Below are 19614 nucleotides of genomic sequence, written 5' to 3'. Positions count from 1 at the left end.
CTTCAAAAAGTGGCTGACTGCCCATGTTCTCATTCTTCTCTTTTGAAGACTAAATCCCCGCCTAGTATTTCAAAACTTAGTGCTAATATGAAAATACAGGTGTTTGTTATTTTAAAAAGCAAAAACTTGATGTGACGTTCTTAATGAAACTTCAGTGGTCTTAAAATGAACAGAAATGTTGCCTTCTATGTCTACAATAAAGCCTAGCTTACATATATCTTTCTCTACAGCAATGTTTTATTGAAACTCAAAATCTTTGATCTTTTAAGTTTTTCTGCAACAGTTGCTGGCTGCCTTTGATCTTGCATTTCTACAATTGCTAATACTTTTTTTTTAAGTTGCCACTTAGAATTTTTCTGTTTGGCGGGGGGTTTGGTTTGATTTGGTTTTTCCTTTTTTTTAATGTTACATTTATTAGCCTCCATTTCTCTCTCATTTTTTACATCAGTTTTGATTGCATAGTTAAATTCTGTTGTGAAGACTGAAGAGACTACAGTATGGAAATTTATATTCTTCATTATGTTTTCTTCTTTCATACTGCTTTTCAGCATTATGATGTTGCACTGTCTCTCTCTCTGTATTTTTTAGTGTCTTTTTATTTTTAATGTATTTCTGCTTTTCCAAGTCGCAACTAAAGCGTACTATACTTTTTTATCAGATTGTCGTTTAAAAGCAGCTTTAGGTTCTTCATCAGCTTCACATTTACAGACTGATATCCACAATAAATATATCTGTAATTTAGAACTTTGGAATAAATGTCTACCATTTTTATATGTTGCAATGTCCTTTTCATTAAAATTATTTTGTATCTATAAGGTGATATATCAGTCACTGTATTCGTTTTATTTTTACTTATAACCACTACAAGAAATCATTGCAACTGAAAATCTTGTAATTGGACTAAAAAGGATAACTAGAATGATATTTTATTACATAAGACTAGGAAAAAGAGCATCCAATGTTTTAATATATTGGAAGTCTGGGCTAGTATGTATCTTGTAGGACCTGGATTTTTGCTGGTTTGATAATACCAGGGGGTTTTCATTACTGCTGAGCAGTGTCTCCAAAGAATCAAAGCCTTTGCTGCTCCTCAAACCATCCTACCAGTGAAAAGCCTGGAGGGGCACAAGAAGCTGGGAGGCTTCACAGCTGGGACAGCTGATCCCAAATGACCAAAGGGACATTCTGTACCTTATGTCATCAAGTTCAGCAATAATACAGTGGGAAGGCTGGCCTGGGGTCACTGATGAGTAACTAGCAAGGTATTGGTTGCTTGATGGTGAGCAAGTGTTTTCATCGGTTACTTGTCATTCATGGGTTACATTCCTCTTTTATTTTCCTTTTCTTTACAATTTCCAGTTTTGCCCTTTTAATTCTCTCATTCCCATCCCAAGGGGAGATAAGCAAGCAAGACTGTGTGGTATTTATTTTCCAGCTGGGGTTAAACCACAATAATATATTAAATTTAATAATCATAAATCATGTGAATAAGTAATTATTTTCTTAACCTACTCATTTAGATTAATTGAATACTAGGTATTTTAGACTGGATTTTGATACAATGACCCATTAGATAAAAAGTCAGTATCCCATCACCAGTTCTTCAAGGAATTTTTCTCTCCTTTTCCAGACTGCATGCACACTTGTTCTTATTTTTTGATTGTATTTGTAGCTATGCAATCAAATTTATCTGCATGATATAAATCCATATTGCGCCATTCATTTTTAAGCAGTGTTCCCCATTGATTCAATTGAGAACTGCTGCTTAAAAATGGATGGTGCAACATGGCACTTCAATCTGCAAATACAATTAAATTATATTAGATCTTAGCTGTAGAAGCTAGAAAGTAGGTGATCTGAAAGAAAAAAAGGAGTTTAAAACTTCAAGCTGCATTAAAAAATAAGCCTTGACAGCAAAAATATTAATTTTTAAAGGAAATTCCAAGATTTGAAATTGATCCTCATGCTTAGGTGGTCCATTCTTCACTTTTTTCTTACTCAACTTTCACCTTGTGCATTCTTTCTTTCGGTTAAATTGCAAAGGCCTGATGAAAAACATGAGTAATAAGCACATGACTGGGGCTTTTAACACTGTAGTGTTTAGCTGGAGGCACAGAAAATGTGACTTTATGGCAGTAGTTAGGCATAGATTACTAGAACCTGTTGTTCTGCTGGATGATTTTCCCTCTGTGGTTTTCAACTACATTTCTTTTACAACTACTCAAATTTGAGAAAAGATGTCATTCTGATGATAATGCATTTTATATTGCATTCTCTATTTACTAATATTGTGCCATAATGAGGTAGAATGCAGTTCTTTGACAGAGGTAAATGAATACTAATGATCAAGGTGGGTAATCTTCCAGATAAAATGCTTGCCAATTTACATACAGAATGGGTGATACTCTATTGTTTTTGTGATAGGGTTTTTCAAGGGCTACAGGGGATGCTGTTTTACAAGGCAAGATACTATTAGGTTCTGCACACACACAATTTTTTACCATTAATGCTAAAAATGTTTCAAGGAGATAGTGAGCAATGCATCAACACACTGATCTTTATCACATTCTTAACATAGTCAAATCCCTTGCTCTCCCACTAGCGCTCCATTGCTGACCCTGGAAAGCAGGACAAGGACAGCATGCTGCATAAAATTTTGGTGAATAAACTAGAAAAAGATAGGTCATAAATAAATACATAATGAAATACTCTGAAGTATTTCAGAGTCTAAGCAAACATTATCAAAAAATAATGAAATACTATTGGAGAATTACATTAGAAAATATCAGTTGCCTCCTGAAGGGCTTTTTTTACTGGTTGGTTGACTGGTTAAGTTATTTTATTCTGTTTTACATGGATGTTTTACACTCCCAGGGGAATGGTTTTCAGTACTTGTTGCATTTTTTGTTTGTTTTAATAATTAATATTTGTGGGTGTGATGGGTTTGCTAGATTTTTATTATAAGTAGAATTTTCAGTGCAGAGCATAATAATTAGACAAGCTGATTTTCATAATTTATAAGTCTTTGACTTTCTATTCATAAGGAAACTAAACAAATCCTTGCACTACAAAACTGAAACAAAGGCAGTACGACCTACTTAGCTGAATTAAGCATTAGTGAAAGTCAATGGATAGCATGGTAGTAGTGGAACTTTTACATCTATCCAAACAACTTGATGCTAGCTGTTTTCTGGAGGCAAAAATATATCTTTGCATTACCCTAATGTTTTCAATTCACTGTAGCTATGGTTTCATGTCCTTCTTTGATTTCTGAGCATTAATATTTTGTCAGGGTAATTAATGTTAGGTCAGGGTAAAATCTCTTCTTCTTCTTGAAACTTTTCAGCATGTTAAACTAAACATTTCCCAAAATCCAAGGAAGGAAATACAGTCAGTGAGCTCTCTAAGCCTACTAAAATACCAAGCAAATCTCTTCCTCCTCCCTGACACATTCAGAAATGTCTTGAAGGACCATCCAGCTGCTATAAGAGTTAAATAATTCACTACCTAATGATTTACAAAATTTAACATTTTCTTAGCTTGTAAAGGTCATCTGGATGCTTACATCTTGAACCAACTTCCCTTTATACTAGTTGTTTTTGAGACCCAGGAATGTGAATTCTTGTGAAGATTAGAGCCATTACAGAAGCAGCTGGAAAATATGGGACATAAAAAGGGAAAAAGTAAACTCAGAAAGGGCTGAGTGAAAAAAATCTAGAATGAGAAGACCAAGGAAAGAATTTCAAGGAAAGAAAGACTTAACACAGGTATTAAGTTCTGACTGCTGACTGTATGTTGCATATGCCAGAGTGACAAATAGTTCATGTCTGACTCCAGTTTGTACTGAGTACATTGTAGCAAAGGCTGCAGACAACTCTTCTTGAAAGACCTTGTACCTAAAAGATCCTCACTGGAAATCCTGCTTCAGACTAGTAGTGCATCTCCCCTTGTGGGAACAGATATATGCCAGCTTCTCTTGTGTGAGCATATATATATGCCCTTTTAAATCCTGTGCAGATGTATTGTACTTTCATGGAATTCAGCGTGGGGGAAAAATATTTAGAAGTTTCATACAGTGTCAGATAAACATTTTAATTATCTGCTGTAAAAGAAAATGGTATTATCTTCACCTTTTAGAGACTAGGAAGTTATTTTAACCATAGTTCAGTATTAATGAGAACTCTCAGATTTTTGAAGATGCTTGACATTTTTTTTCTTAATTTGCAAAAAATTTTGGGTTTAATGACTTCTAGATATCTATAAGCACTTTTCAATGAATATATTGACTTTTTCAATTAAATCAGTGATTGTTTTTTGTATCAGCTGTCATAATACTATCTTGCAAGTATCATGACATATTTTTTCTAGATCTTTATATAGCTAAATATATTTTGCTCTGTTTTAAGCATTTTTTACAATTAAATTAATGCCTTCACTAATTGCACAACCTGTAAGAATAGAAAAGAAATAGAGTATATAAATTTTTTTATAAGTAAAGGTCCACAATATGCTGAAGACTGTATTTAGCTTTTTTTTTTTTTAAGTACTGCTTTTGTGTACAAAGACTTCAAGTTTCATTAAGTGTGAAATTATGTTCATTTTTGTGTCAATGCCATTGACTTTAGTGGAATTGTAATTTTACCCTAAATTTGCACATTATTTCTGCTGATTAGAAAAGTGTAATAATGATGTGAATGCTAGAGTGGGACAGTGGTATTGATGATTGTAGCTTAATTCAACTCACAAACAGTAAAGAGGGAAATGGAGTTAGGGATTTTTTTTTTTTTTTTTTTACAATCCAATTTCACTTATTTTAATGCTTTTGTTGCTTATATTCTTCCGTATTCACTTCTGTGTAATCCAAAATCTGGAATAGAAAATCTTGAGTACTTACAAGCTGGTAAGCAAATCTGGTTTTGCCACAAATATTTGCCACATTTAAATAGTGAAGGTTTCTTACTTTGTGTTTTTCCAGTAACTCCTGGCAAATAAGCGTCTGCAAATGAGGCTCAGCCAAGACACTTACTGCTTCTTGGAAAAAGTCCCAGTAGTTCTATTATCTAAATATGTTTTCACCAGAGATCATGAATTCTAATATTTCACATGGTGGTGGATTGAGGGAAGGCACTGAGATTACTCTTTTAGCCACAGAGGGCAATATTCCGTGTACACGTGGAAGTCAGAGCTCACCCCGAGTGTCAGGGCGTGTGCCCGTCCGCTGTCCTGAGCCTCACCAAGAGCCCATCCTGGTCTGGGTGCTGATGGATTTGCTTAGCTCAAGTATGTCTGGGGCATGTGTGTGCATGGGCCACATCTGCCACATGCATACACATGTGCACAAACAAAAGTCAAGACCCTTCTGTTGCTATATTTCAAATACCGTGACTTTCACAACAATCCATTAAATCATTTCCAAACTGTGCATGCAATAGGTGCCATCTGCTCCTGTTTCAGGTACACAACCTGCCAAACTTTGAAGTTACACCAGACTGAAAGGAATCCATGCTAATGCAAATTGCATAAACCTGTTCTCAAAGTGTTGGGGCCTTAACTTGCTACATTTTAAAGATGTGTTCTTTTCATGGTATACTCCACCGAACATTTTGTGTGAATTAACTAAAAGTAGTGTTAAAATGTGTAATTTGTAGCTATACTAATAAATATCTTTAATTTAGTATGACAAGTACAAGATAAAGTCTTCTGGAATAGTAGTAAGAAAACCATCTTTTTCTTATTTAGTATAATTCATGAAGTATTTACATTTTGAGAGAATACCACAAAAAACCCCAGCTGTGTTTAGCAAATGACACATTGGGTACCAATTCATTTATAAATTCATGTCTTAACAGGAAATAAATTTGTTAAATAGATAAGTTAACACTAAACTCATTAAGATGCTTTATAGTCCAAAAGAGAAAAATTGTTCTAAAAAGATTCCATGGTCTTGAAAATAGATTAGGGTTAAATCTAAATTAAAGCCCTAAATTACAAAGTCTCTATGACAAGCAGGTAATAGACATAGGAGACCACTAAGATTGAATAATGTTTCATGTATATGCACCTGTACATCTGATGAAAAAAAAAAAAAAAAGAAGAAATAATATTGTTTCTTGCTTGGCATTTTTGAATAATGTCAAATACTAAGTTTTGTTATAAACCTTGGAAAAATATATTGTTGTGGTAAAATGCATTTGTATCTATCTTCCATTTGATCAAGTATTATGGCTGTGGTAGCATAAACATGATGTTTCTGTGATAAAGAAAAGTATGTGCTCATAACTTTTAATATATAACGTTATAAATAATTGAGATATAAGTAAGTGATACATCATATTCAGTAAAGAAACCTGACTTTCTTATATCAGTAGTTGTAGACATTATTTTGCATGATGAGTGTTTTGGCATGAGAAGGAATTTACTAGTGTGCAGAAGGGCTGTATAATCTATGCTCTTAACATAGTATAAAACCTCATATGAATGAATAATAGTTTTGTTTGCTGCATATAATAGCATATTGCATATAAACCACATCATTACTTTTATTAAAAAGGTTTATAAATTTTAAAGAAAAAATAATTGATCTGGAAATCTGCAGAATGCCATCAATTCTCATTTGATATATGAGAAAATTGCACATACTCTTTGTCTCAGGATGTACAAATTTAATCCCGTGTAGAAGTGTAATAAAATTTCCTGTAATATCATATACCAACATACAACAAATGCACCTGCCTGGGGACTCCGCATCACTCTGCTTTGTAACACAATTTAAACTGATTTTTTAATGATATTACATTTTTAAAACCAGTTATCTTCACTTTCTAGCACCCTGTGGAAGCCGATCAACTGGTTCTGAAGGGACTGTATTATCACCAAACTACCCCAAGAATTATAGTGTTGGTCACAACTGTATTTACTCTATCACTGTTCCTAAGGAATTTGGTAAGTAGGTCTGGTCTCATTAATATCTTTCTGTTGCCTGGATACTTTCAACAATTCTGGATGATTTTTATGGTTGCTTTTACATAAAATTATTAATGTGAATAAGCCGTTTTAAGCTGATACTTCTACTAACACTTCTAGCATTTTACAGTGCATTATTTTCTCAAAACACTTATGTTGCCCTTTTTCTTTTGAAATTAGTGTTCAGTAATTTTGTCTCACTGTGATAGCTAGAATGTAACTTAGAATACCACTGTGATGCTAACCAAATATATTAGTGGTACTACTTCAGGTTTCTTTTCACCCAGGGTGATGTGCCTATGCTCTAGAAAGTGAAGCATAGCTCCAGTAAGTCCGTGTAAGCAGGGAAAGCAATGTTTATCCTAAATATTTGGTAATGTTGCTCTTTTAACCCTTGGCTTCTCTCCATCATGAGGCAATGGCATAGTCTTTATTGACAAATAAAATTAGAGCAGCAGGTTTCTGATTGGGTTTTATAGATTCTCTGATCCTCCATTAAAACTCCACTTCCATACTAACATTTTTTCTATTGATTAGACCAATATTTTAATGGTGTCTTCTGTCCCTTACAAAGACAGTTTACCTCCCTGGATTTAAGAATTATTCTATCTCACTTTATTACTAAATGTCTATGATACCAGCTGATGGGGATTTTGTTCACTTTGACTTCTTGGTAAGTGTTATGCCACATATTGAGTACCATTTCAGCTTTAAATATCCATGCTGTGGATTTTAGCTTGGATAATCAGGACTTCATTATGACCCCCAGCTCACATTTCAGTTTATCAAATAACAGGTGCCTGGGGATGGGGGTTTGTGTTTCTTAACCTTCCTTCATGTTGATTCTGCAAACATATTAGCCAAATTAAAGACAGTGCTTCAGCTGCTGTGTGTCCATCTGCCATACTCATGATATCTGAACTCCCTTAATATCCAATTAGCTTGTTCTTGGGTAGAGTGTAGAGGTGCATAGACTACTACAAAATTAATAGGTTTTTAAAAGTATTGCCTCCTAAGTCATGCTGATTTATCTTTATTCCAAAAATATTAAGAAAAAATTAGGCAGATGTGCAGTTTTTGGTTTATTTCTAGCTATTATAAGCATGGACTTTTGACACAGCTAATAATTTTTAGATAAACTGTAAATTTTATATCCTCCCATTATCATCAAATCTGAAGTTACTCATTTAATATCATTATAGTGGTGCTTAGTTTTTGAAACAGATGTCAAAATGTAAAGCCTTAAAATTACTACAATATTAGACTCAAAATGTACAGTTTTATGATTTCCAGAAATAAACCAGATTTCCTAAAGCAGCACATGGAAATGGGGAAAAATCCCAGTGCTCTGCATAGTAATTTGGAATAATTTGAGAAATACTGGTTTTCTTACACACTAAGAATGATAGTTACAGAATTAAGGAATTCTGTTTAACTGTTTCACAGTAATTAGTCAAAAAATACTGATGCAAATAAGAAGGTCTAAACATGCTTAACCTTAGCATATATGGATTCACTGACATATTGTGGAATATAAATATTATAGAATACCTAAACTTTTTCTCTGTCCTACCTTGGGATAGACCTTTACTTTTTTTTCTTGTGTTTAAATAGTGCATTTTGACAATTTAGGTACCTGTAGAATATGTCATGGATGATATTTGATCCACATTTGTGAATGCAGAAAAGAAAAATCTGTTTAAAGAGAAAGGTAAAAAAGGTATCTGGTAGTCACCACTGAAAATGAGGATGACATGACACATTGAAACAAGTGCTAAAAAAGATATTTCTGTTTTAGCTGTTTTTTTTCCAATGATACTCATACAGAATAGGAAGCAACATTCCTCACACCCAGAAGGGCACATTTTAAAATCTGAATCTTTCTTTGAATTGTACACCGGTGTGCAATTTTTTCTGTAAATTATTAATATAGATTTTTTTTCCTGACCTGGGCTCTCTCTGTAATCTGTCTTTACTAAAATTATTCCAGTAATTAAGAAAGGCAAAGTAATTTTGACAATTGATTTAACAGAAGTTTTTTACATTCACTGTAATTATTTGTCTCAGTCTGAAGTTTTACAGTATGAGTAATGAATGTGTTTTATCTAATAGCTTTTACCTCTTACTCATCAAAATATATTTAAGTTTCAGAGAAGAATAGTCATAAAATTGCAATGCTGAGGTCATTCAGATCAATTTTAAAATCTTTGTTCCTGTAACTCTGTTGTTTTGGGTCCTGATAGATGATATTGCATTAAGAGTCTTCGCTTGCAATTGTTGATATGTAGGGAACACTCACTGACAAAAAATTTGGCCTTTGTGGAAAAAGACACCAGATTTCGTATTTAATTCACTTGCTAATATGCATCACATCATGTAGATTTGACAGAGATTACTCACAATAAAAAAGAGTCAAAATAATCTTTTGAGAGTGAAGGGGGTTGGGAAACCAAGACTCCTGTGCAACTAACCAATTTGATTGAGCAGAAGCCATTTACTGTATACATTATGCACTTATTCATAGATTCTGCAACTACTGCACACACTGATCACGCCTTGCTCGCTCGGTGCCGCTATCCTGTCCGTGCGTTCTGCGCGCACTCTTCAGAGGATGTGATTGGTTACAGTCCAGGTGCCTCACAGCTCTCTGTTATCAAGTCCTTGCGGTCTTGATATTCTGTTTCTCAGCCTCTTCTTTCTTATTTTAGAACAGTTTATGTCTTTGTAACCTTGATGCGTTCCAGAGGGCTCTGCTAAGAAGAACTACAAGCAGTATTGCTGGCGCTCAGTGTAGTCTAAGTTGTTCAGATACATTGCTACAAAGGGGTACCCCAGCAAAGCTGCTGACATATGATAATTAAATTTTCCTAAAGAAAAAAGCAACAAATCTGTCATTTTCTCTGTGTCTCCATCTTTCAGTGTGAAATACAGCAATCAAATATTTGCTGAATGGAAACTCTTCAAGAACTTGTTTTGGCATCCAATACAGTATACGAGAACTTCAACCAAAGAACAGTTAGAGAAAAAAAAAAGTGAAAACCTGGTAAATAGAGAAAAAACCCACAAACAATGTAATAACATATTCAGTGTGTAGATGGGAACTCATTGGCCTGGATTAGTTTTTGATGGACTGAAAAGAAAACCTATTTCATCTGCAGCTTCTCGGGTTCTCAAGTCAAAAATTCTGTGGAAAAGTCACTTCAATGTGGACTTTTTCCCAGTGTTTCATTATTCTGTCATGCAGAATCACAGTTGCAATATTTCATAGCATGACAGGTTTAAGCAACAAGATAAATGATTCACAAAAGCACATAGTGTGCCACAGGCAAAATCTTCTGTAAACATGGAAGACTCAGCTTCTTATCTGACACTCTCCCACTGATATTTTAAAGTGGTGTAATGATTCTTAATTGTTCAATCCTGAAATACAGCTTTGGTTGCAACTAAAATGCAGATGTTTGAGATTTTATTTATTTTCCCTGATGAACATGACCTAATTTGTATGCTCTCTCTGTATAATGGTGTCATCTATACTTCTTTTTAAATTAATATTTTTAACAGTAAAATAGATTTTATATCAGCTGGCCTCAGCAAATGGCTTTTTTTTGTTAGAACAAAAAGATAGACTGAACATACACTGTAAGGTATGTAAGTGTGGCTTTGAGCTATGCTATCACAAAATAAATATATTGTCTCGGTTGCCATCAAAAATTATGAAATTTAAAGCAGAACTATCTTTTCCTACCTAGAAGCTAAAACATTAATTTGAAAAATGTCTAGTTTCCATGGAAATATTTGCTTTACATATACAGGAAAATATAATAAAAAATTGAAATAATTTTTTTGATAAGAATGATATTTTGGGACAAGACTTCTTAGAATTATGGCAATGAAGGTAGATCTAGTTTGCTTACTGTAAACAGGGAAATTTAATTCCACTATTCTCTTCAATTCCTGAATGACTGCCTTATATTCACAGACACATTTATGCCATTTTCAGCTTTTGCTTATGAATTGTCTTGAATTTCTAGGAGATAGACCTGAGTTATTCCATATTAGCAACACAGGAAAGAAAAAAGCAGAACCAAACAGCTGAACTTTGGGATTATTGTTATTATTAATAATGTCCTTGCAAGAATAATTTTTTTACCAATTACTGGAGGTAAACCTACAGATTTTATTCTGCCAGTGAAAATACACACTGATCAAACAATGGTGTCAGCATAAGTTTTTGTTAGCTCACTGCATCTACAACTGTTAGACCCTTTACAGTTGTGTCACAGTTAAGTTATTTCAGTAGTTTGATTTGATGACAAACTCAGATTACATTTGGAAGGAAAAAGATAGGCAAGGACAGATCATAAGGAGCAGAATGTGCCAAATGACAACCTCACATCAAGAGGAAATGAGAACCAAAATTGTATTTTTGATAATACTTATCTGAATTACAGTCAAACATCTGTAGATCTACAGATGTAGATCTACAGCAAAAACATTTTAGTAAGTTGAATCCATCATCACTGCTGTGTACATCTTAATATAATTTAAGAAATGTGGTAGATGCAAATGGACTGACATTTTTATAATGTGGAGGGTTTAACTCTCCATCTTAAGTAAAAATGGATGAAAATTACTGGCTAAATATATAGCATCAATATTTTTAAACATAAACTAAACAATTACTGAATTAAGCAATACTTTGCTGAAAGGGAGATAGAAATGAAAGAATATTATCTAAAATATCAAAATACTGCCATAGGCAGGAATCTGATTCTGCTCCTAACCTCTTTTTATACAAGCAAACACTCCAAAGCTGTGAGACTGCACTGTTCAAACAATGATTACTTGTCAACAAGATGGAGCAAAGCTACAAAGACTGCTCCAAAAGCTTGAGTGTCCAACTGTATAAAGGTTCAAGACACTAATTTAAGAAGAAAGAGACAGTGATCCAGCTTGTACCCTATATTTTATAAAAAGCAAGTCAGCTCACCTTTCCTTCCCAAAAAAGAAAATTACTTCAAATCAGAATGATTTCCAAGAAAAGGGACCATTTATTATTTACACTTTTTTAATGTAATGATAAAGCTATTTTTTAAAGAAAAAAATCATCTATATTTTTGTATTTGTTCACAAAATTTTTGCATAAAAACATAAAAATTGACCATCACAGGTCATGCCATAGAAAAACTAAAAATATTTTAAAACAATGTATCACTTATTCCAGAAATTTAATTTCATCAAATTTAGTTGAGTAATTCAGTTTTCTGGTTTGTTTTCTCAGCTTTCTAAAGTATAGAGTGATCATCATGGAATACTGAGGGTGTACATATAAATATTTATATGTAATATTTAATTACAATTGCTGAAGTAATTATTTTTAAGGAATGAATGAAAATGAGTGTTTCAGTATGGAAACATTCACATCATTGGTGTAACTTTTACTTTATGTCAATTTAGCTCATTGCCAGAATTTTATTTGAATTTGAAAATTCTCTGAATGGACTTAACATGATAGGTATATCTCTTTTCATTTGATTCTTTTTCAAATTTAATTTTGAGAGTTAATGAAGAGCACTGAAGAGGGTTAAGCATGGAGTCAGGTTGCTTAGGGCCAGAAAAATATGTAGATTGTGTGCATTGTGCTTGAAACAAATTAATGCACCCTCCTACCACAATAGAAATGGAATATTCTCAATGTTCATTCAAGGTGCATTGAATAACTGAGTATGAATTTATTTTCCACTATTATTTTGATTAAATATGATAAACGGACAATTTTTCTGAAATTTACAATGCATAAAATTAACCATACAAAGGCATGGTTCATTTCTTCCTTAAAGTAAGAAGATTGTATAGCTATATAATGAGTACCAATAAAAATTGGTAGAATCTGACTCATTATATTCCATGCAATTTAGCAAGAAAAGAATGTACTGCTCTTGAGCCAGAAATAAAAAGCTTAGAAGTCTATCTTCTACATCCTAAATGGACATGAAAATCTTAATTAAAAAAAAAGTCTTCATCCATAAATGTAAATTCTGGACTTTCAGTGAACAATCATTTAGTGCCTTGGGATTGGTTGATTCAAATTCAAGCTATTCTTAGTGACTCCTCATCCTCAAATGTTTTAAACCTAATGGTGGAGGTGAACAAAATGTCTAATAATGTCTTATTATTAAGTGTATATTTGACAATAATATCTCTCCTTCTTAGAGTGTTGTTGGACACAAGAATTTCAGGTGATGGACTGCATCATGTTAGTTTTTCTACAGGTACAGGAAGCCATGCCCTCTAGCCTGTCTTCAGAAGGAATACCTAATGGATTTATGTATCCACCTGAAAAAGGAAAATGAAAGGCAGGATTGATTAAATGCTGGAAATAATTTTAGTTGAGGTTTTGGGAGGGACGTTAGTGAGTATTAAGTATTCTCTTCTCCAGAATATACAAAATACGTATCTAAAAGTGCCATTTAAAATATTAATATTTTCATAATTTGGTATAAAAATAGTTATAGTACAGAAATTTAAGCTAAATATACAAACTGAGAAATTATTTATTTTTTAATGTGAGAATTTATTCCTTTGAAGAATATTTTGATACTTGTAACAAGGTTGTACCAAATGTTTTTATTTTTCATTGTATTTCAAACACAGAACAATAATACAGACTACTTTTATTTAAATAGGAATAGTCCACTGGCAAAATATTGTCTATCAAACATATCTGGTAGATAGTGATAATTTCAAGTGTACATGGATTACGGTGCTATAGGCTTTCCATAGAATAGCTGGAGCTTGCAAATTAAGATTTTTTTGAAGAAGACAGGTGAGCATTAGTTGTATAACTGTTAACTTCTGGTTTGCTTTTCTAATTCAAGGACAAGTTTGTGTCATTGAGATGCTAGCAATATAAATTACAGAAGTACCAGAAGGTCATTTTGCTTCACTTTCCACTTAACTATGAATCTCCTAGGTTCTGAGAGGAAGAACTAGATGGTTTTATGTACTCAAACTCACAGCTGGGGAGTACTTCATTCATTGGTTCAGTGCTTAACATGCTTGCCAAGTGAGCAGATGCCAATAAAAAAGTCACCATAGGGTGACATTTAAAGGACCTCAAACTATTCAACGTATTTTTGAATTGAAATTTAAAGAATTTAGTTGCTTCATATGATCTGAAGTCACTTGAAATGAAATTTAACGAATTTAGTTGCTTCATATGATCTGAAGTCACTTTTTTCAGTGCTGTTTTTAGATTTTTTTCAATAAAAATGATTAGTTTTGGCTCAAATATTAATGATGTGTTTGAATGTAATAATGACCAATTAAATACAGACGACAAAATAGCTTAAGCTATTGGGTTTGACTATAAACATATGGCACCAGTAGAACTGCCTTTTTAATGCCCTAAACCCAAAGTCGAATAAGACCACATCTGTGGTCTTCAAAGAAATTCACAGCTCCCCAATAAGTAAAATAATTTGACTGTAATGTGATTGAATTGATGAAACATTTCTAAAGACTTTTTCTTGTTTGTTTTTTTTTTTTAATTTTCTAAGCAGTATGACTCCAGCTGCTCCAAATATTTAATCATCAAATCTTGTTCACAGAAAAGGCTGTTATTAAAATAGCTGAAATTAGTCTGGGTTTCTGGTTATTCCATACATTGGATGAAAGACTACATTACAGTCACTGCTTAGAGCTTTTCAACTCATTACTGTCCCAAGGAGGAGACTGAATGGTGACATATATTCTAAACATTCTGTTTTCTCTTTGGTTTACTTCTTAGGAACAGATTTCAGTACTTTGGAAAGACAATAGCAAAATCTTGAATCTCCATTTATTAGGACATTTTATCATAAAGTTATATTAATAATGAAGGCATCATTTTTCCTGTTAATCTCTCATGAGTAAAAAAGCTGCTTTCACAGTCTTCAAGCCTGGCCAGTTGTAGGGACCAGGCCTTTCTTTCTCTTGGGGTTTGTGCTTCTTTGGTTTTAGCAGTTTGGGGTTTTTGCTATGTTTCTCCCCCTCCACTGCATATTTCAGGGAAGGAACTCGTTAGGATCAGCCTAGGATCAAGGAACTGCAAAAATTTCTTTTACAAAATATCTTCTGCTTATAAAATGGTTCACTGCTAGGCCCTGTTTACATACATGTAATCCATATTTCTGACTTTTCCTCTTCATTATATTCCTTTGGATATAAGCCAATTCTCTCTCAAGTAAGATTACCTGTATTGATTCAAATATTTGTGTTCACCACTGTGTACACAAACTTCAAAGATACTGGATCCTCTCAGTGATTTCTATTTAATTTCCTTTGTTTAGAAAACAAATAAAAAGGTCTTTGCAGTCCCCACTATGTTTTGCTTTGTGTTTCTTCAACATATATTCCTGACTATAGAACTGGCTGATTATTGCACTTGCTTGAAAAAGAATCCCTGAACAATCTGCTTTACTGAAAAAAGGGGAGGGGGGTGTTAGCCACTAGCTAACATCCCCCTCCCAGTTGTATCCAGTTGTCTATTTATAGTACTTTTGAAAGAAATTTTCTAGTTGAATTTTAGATAGACATGAATTGCATCTGCTCTGAAAACATGAGTAAATTTCAGGAAAATGTCAGTAAATTTCAGGAAAATGTGAGTAAATTCTCTAAGAGGGGAAAAAAACAAATTTGGAAGTTGGTAGTTGCACATATTTTGAGGCAAAAAATAATCCCATCTCTTTGTATGAGTTTAGAACTTGACTTGTATTTTGGGAAGTCATTAAAAGACTGTCAAAATATGGCTATTTGGTGAGACAAAATGACTTTGAGTTGTTACTTAGTGAAGATGTTGAATTTCTGGGTTTGGAGGCCATAATGGAAACAACTGAAGGATGACAGTCCTATTGTTTCTGAGAGGTAGCACCTAGGGCATGTCAGTAATGTAGGAAACTGGAGGAGGACCATATAATTGATGATTTCAAGGGATGAATAGCAGAAGAAGGAATGGGAAGAGTAGGAAAAGTAGTGTGTATGTATATGTGTGTGTGTATATATATATATATATATATATATATATATATATGGATGGATACATATACCTATATTTTATGAAAGGCTTAAGCCTCCCTGCAACCAACACTTGGCTAATGAGACTTGCTCAGCTCAAACTGATTATATGAGAGTTGCATGAGAAGAAAAAGGCAAACATAAACTTTGTTATTTACATGGGATAAGACCATGCAAGAGCACTGGTCTGATAAAGCACCTGTACCAGATCTGCCCAGGTTTTGTAAATGCTTGGGATGACGTCAGAAAAATGTGGTTCTCTTGTTGTGAGTATCACACTTCAAGTTCCACTCTAACAGTGTATGTATTAATTGTAGCTTTGGATGGAATACTCTGCTTTTTGCTTCAATACTGGAGGCCTGGAGAGACCTGTCATTTTAAAATACATGTAATGGTAAACACCCACTTGCACTGTTGAGAAATTATAATAGACAATCAGAAATAGGCTTCTAAAAAGCCTGTGTTTCATAAGGTTCTCATTACTGAATCACCAAGTCAAACTTTTGTTTCTTCAAGCCATCTGTTCTTCCTGTTCTCATCCTCCTTTCTCCCATTCCCTTTTTCTATAAAGGACTGTAGATCCTGAAATGACAAGCTGATTGTTATGCAAGATTTGCTTTCTCCAAAAACAAAAAAGTTTCTCATTTAGGTTTTGAAACTCTCCCTAGGTTTTGGCTTCACATTTCAGTTATAGACTCAGGCAGACTGGCAACACATCTGTTGCCAGACTGGCAACTGATAAGTGGTTCTATTTACTAAAAGGATCATATTGATGAAGTCCTGTTTCTTGTATTTACTGCCATCAAATGGCTGAAACATTTTCACTTTCACAGGTTTCCTTTATATAATTTTTGATGATTTTGACTATGAAGGATTATTTCAATGTTTTCTCCCTTTGTTTTTGGTTTTTTTGGGTTTTTTTTTTTTTTTTTGAACGTTCCACTGGGAGTTCTTTTGGGTTTGCCTACAAATGAAAAGAAAAATAATTACTCAAATATTAATTTCATCCATATGATTCAGTAAACTGAAGTGATAATTTGTTTCAGATGAATGAAGTGATTAATCATCTGATCTAAAAATTAACATTTACTAGTAGGATGATAAAAGATAATTATTTTATGTAGAAAGCTGTTGTACTTTTAATTAGTAGCTCTTAATTAGCTGAGAGGTGACTGAAGAAACAGAGCTTTTTCAAAGTGACTTTACCATTAAATTTAAAACCCTTATTACATAATTAATAGTGTGGTTTGAATTAAACCTCCTATCTTAATAAAGTTCTTATATATGTTGGCATAATAGTGTTCTATTTTTGTATTCTTCTTATTATTACTATTGTTACACCAGAGTGTAAATTGTTTATTCCTTCTACTATGTATATTACTTAAGAGGTTAGTCTCCCTGTGGTCCTTCCATAAGCATTAGAGAGAGACTTAAAAACAAATTTATCAAAGGAAGACCAGCCTCCAAATATGGGCACCTTACTAAAATACCTCATTAGACTATTTCATGGTCCCTTGCTACATTTTTTTTATAATTTTCTTATATTAAAAAGTCATTTTTTCCTAGAACTATAATGAAGGTGTTTGAAAAATACAATTAATTTGAACTTCATGTAATTTGTGTTTCTAAAATAGTTTTATGAATGATTTTGTTAATGCCATTACAAAAGTCATCAACAAAACCATTTTTTCTAAATTTGTTGTCTTTTTGGGTATCCCTTCTGTTATATACAGGCTACTGTTAAGAACTAAGAAAAACAACAAAAAGTTGCAGGTGTTTCCTTTCTCCTTCAGTTCAGAGACTGTAATAGAAAAATCAGCAATAAACAAAATTCAGATATTTTACTTCCACCAGTTTTTTTCTTTTCAGAAAATCTTAGACAGTCAGATACTGTGAAAGTGTGATTGAGGTTTGTTTTCTCAAAGCATGTAAGCCATTGTGTAAGAACACAATGAAGCAGGATCGGAAAATGTTGCCCATGTTCAAGATTACCAAGATCTTCACATTTCTGTGGTTCAGAACACTTTTGTAGTAGCAGGGCAATGGCCTCCTACTTACTGTCTGCATTGTCTAACCTCTTCCAATCATTTCTCTCAGTAAAATGGACCAATGAAGTGATGGATCATGCAACGTGCCCAACTGGTCTCAGAATATTATTATCTGAGTAGTGCCTTCTTCACGATAAAGTACATCACTAGCTGTTAGCTGAACAGTCTTGGATTCTTTTCCTGTTCACACCCTATTTTGCAAGAGACTAAAGAAAATCCTCTTTAGGTTACAATTGCTGGGCCCAAGTGAAAAGCATTCCACCTAATTGTCTTGTCCCTTTCAGAGAATCCTGAGCACTTGCACATAATAACAGTGTTTTATTTAGAAGAAGAAAAATAATAGACATGTGAACACAATTTTGTCTCCCTTGCTACTCCCCTCAGAGGAGATTTGAAGTCAGCAGTTTAAACTGTACAAAACAGTTAATTTCAAATTAGCAGCTAGGTCTGCAGCTTTGACTACTGCCTTGGTAAAATAATCTCATGAAATACCGCCTGTGCAAAGTAGATCTGAAACATAATTCTCTCATTCCTCTGCTTTTATTTAGGTTTATAGCATTAATCACTGATTATTCTGTTAGGCATTATCATCATTTAAAATGTGTTGTGTTATACACCACAAAAATACCCAATTAACAAACATTACTAGTGACCAAAGACCTACTTTAGTTTTTAAGAAAGACTAAATATAGAACTGACATAATGTAGGAAAATGTCTACACACCTTCATTAAAGCGTTTCAGTAGGATGCTTTGAAACTATTGTACTTTTATATCAAACAATATATTGCCCTATTTATTGTAGGCTTTCTCCATGCAGCTTTTATTCAAATTAAATTTCTAATTCTCATTCTAGTCAGTGCTCCAGGTCTGTTAACTCACTCTCAGTCTATTAAATAACATATAATTACTGCCTAGGGCCAGCTGTATTTTTTTTTTTTTTGTCAAACTGTTCTACTTCAGCTGCATTATCACTTCAATCTTCTTTCCCTAGTTTAGAAACGACATTGGCAACATATGAGAGGTATATTTTTCATGCAAGACATTGAGAATGACATTCTTTCAAAAATAAAAAAAAATAGAAGAAAAAATAAAATAGTAGGCCAAGGAAATTTCACAGTCTTGTGATTTGGGAAATTTAGTCCAATTTAGTTTTCCCACTAAAACCATACTGCCACTTGCTACCCCATCCCCCTTCCCTCTTGTGGGTGGCTGGAGATAAGAACTGGAGGCTCAAAAGATCATGGTTTGAGATAAGAACAATTTACTGTAAACTGCAATGAGATAAGAATAAGATCAGTAACGGAAATAGTACTAATGACAAAGGGCATAAGAAAAGAAACAATTCACATGGAAAAGAAGCCAGATGATAATAGACAGTACCAGATGGCTCTCTCTGCCAGGCTCGCAGGATCTGAAGGAACCCCTACTCCTCAAAGAGCCTTCCTTCCCCCCAACACCTGACAATCACATGAGGTGGTAAAGAAAAACCTCCCCTCCTGGCCATGCCCCTCCTGGCTACTGCAAAATGTAACCCTGTCCTGGCTGAA

General features: G+C 33.6%; 1 protein-coding gene across 3 annotated transcripts in view; it reads left to right on the top strand.

Annotated features, from left to right (window-relative positions):
- CSMD3 (CUB and Sushi multiple domains 3) overlaps nt 1-19614 on the top strand; it is a 579290-nt gene that overhangs the window by 438063 nt on the left and 121613 nt on the right. For all 3 annotated transcript variants that reach the window (XM_050970810.1, XM_030234789.2, XM_050970809.1), the window contains one exon: nt 6826-6942. In XM_050970810.1, the coding sequence (XP_050826767.1) occupies nt 6826-6942 (117 nt within the window). The remainder of the gene's footprint in view (nt 1-6825; nt 6943-19614) is intronic.

Source organism: Serinus canaria, chromosome 2 (assembly GCF_022539315.1).
Source record: "Serinus canaria isolate serCan28SL12 chromosome 2, serCan2020, whole genome shotgun sequence".
Lineage (NCBI taxonomy): Eukaryota > Metazoa > Chordata > Aves > Passeriformes > Fringillidae > Serinus > Serinus canaria.
The sequence above is the reverse complement of the archived record's forward strand: the minus strand, read 5'-3'. Positions and strand labels throughout refer to the sequence as shown.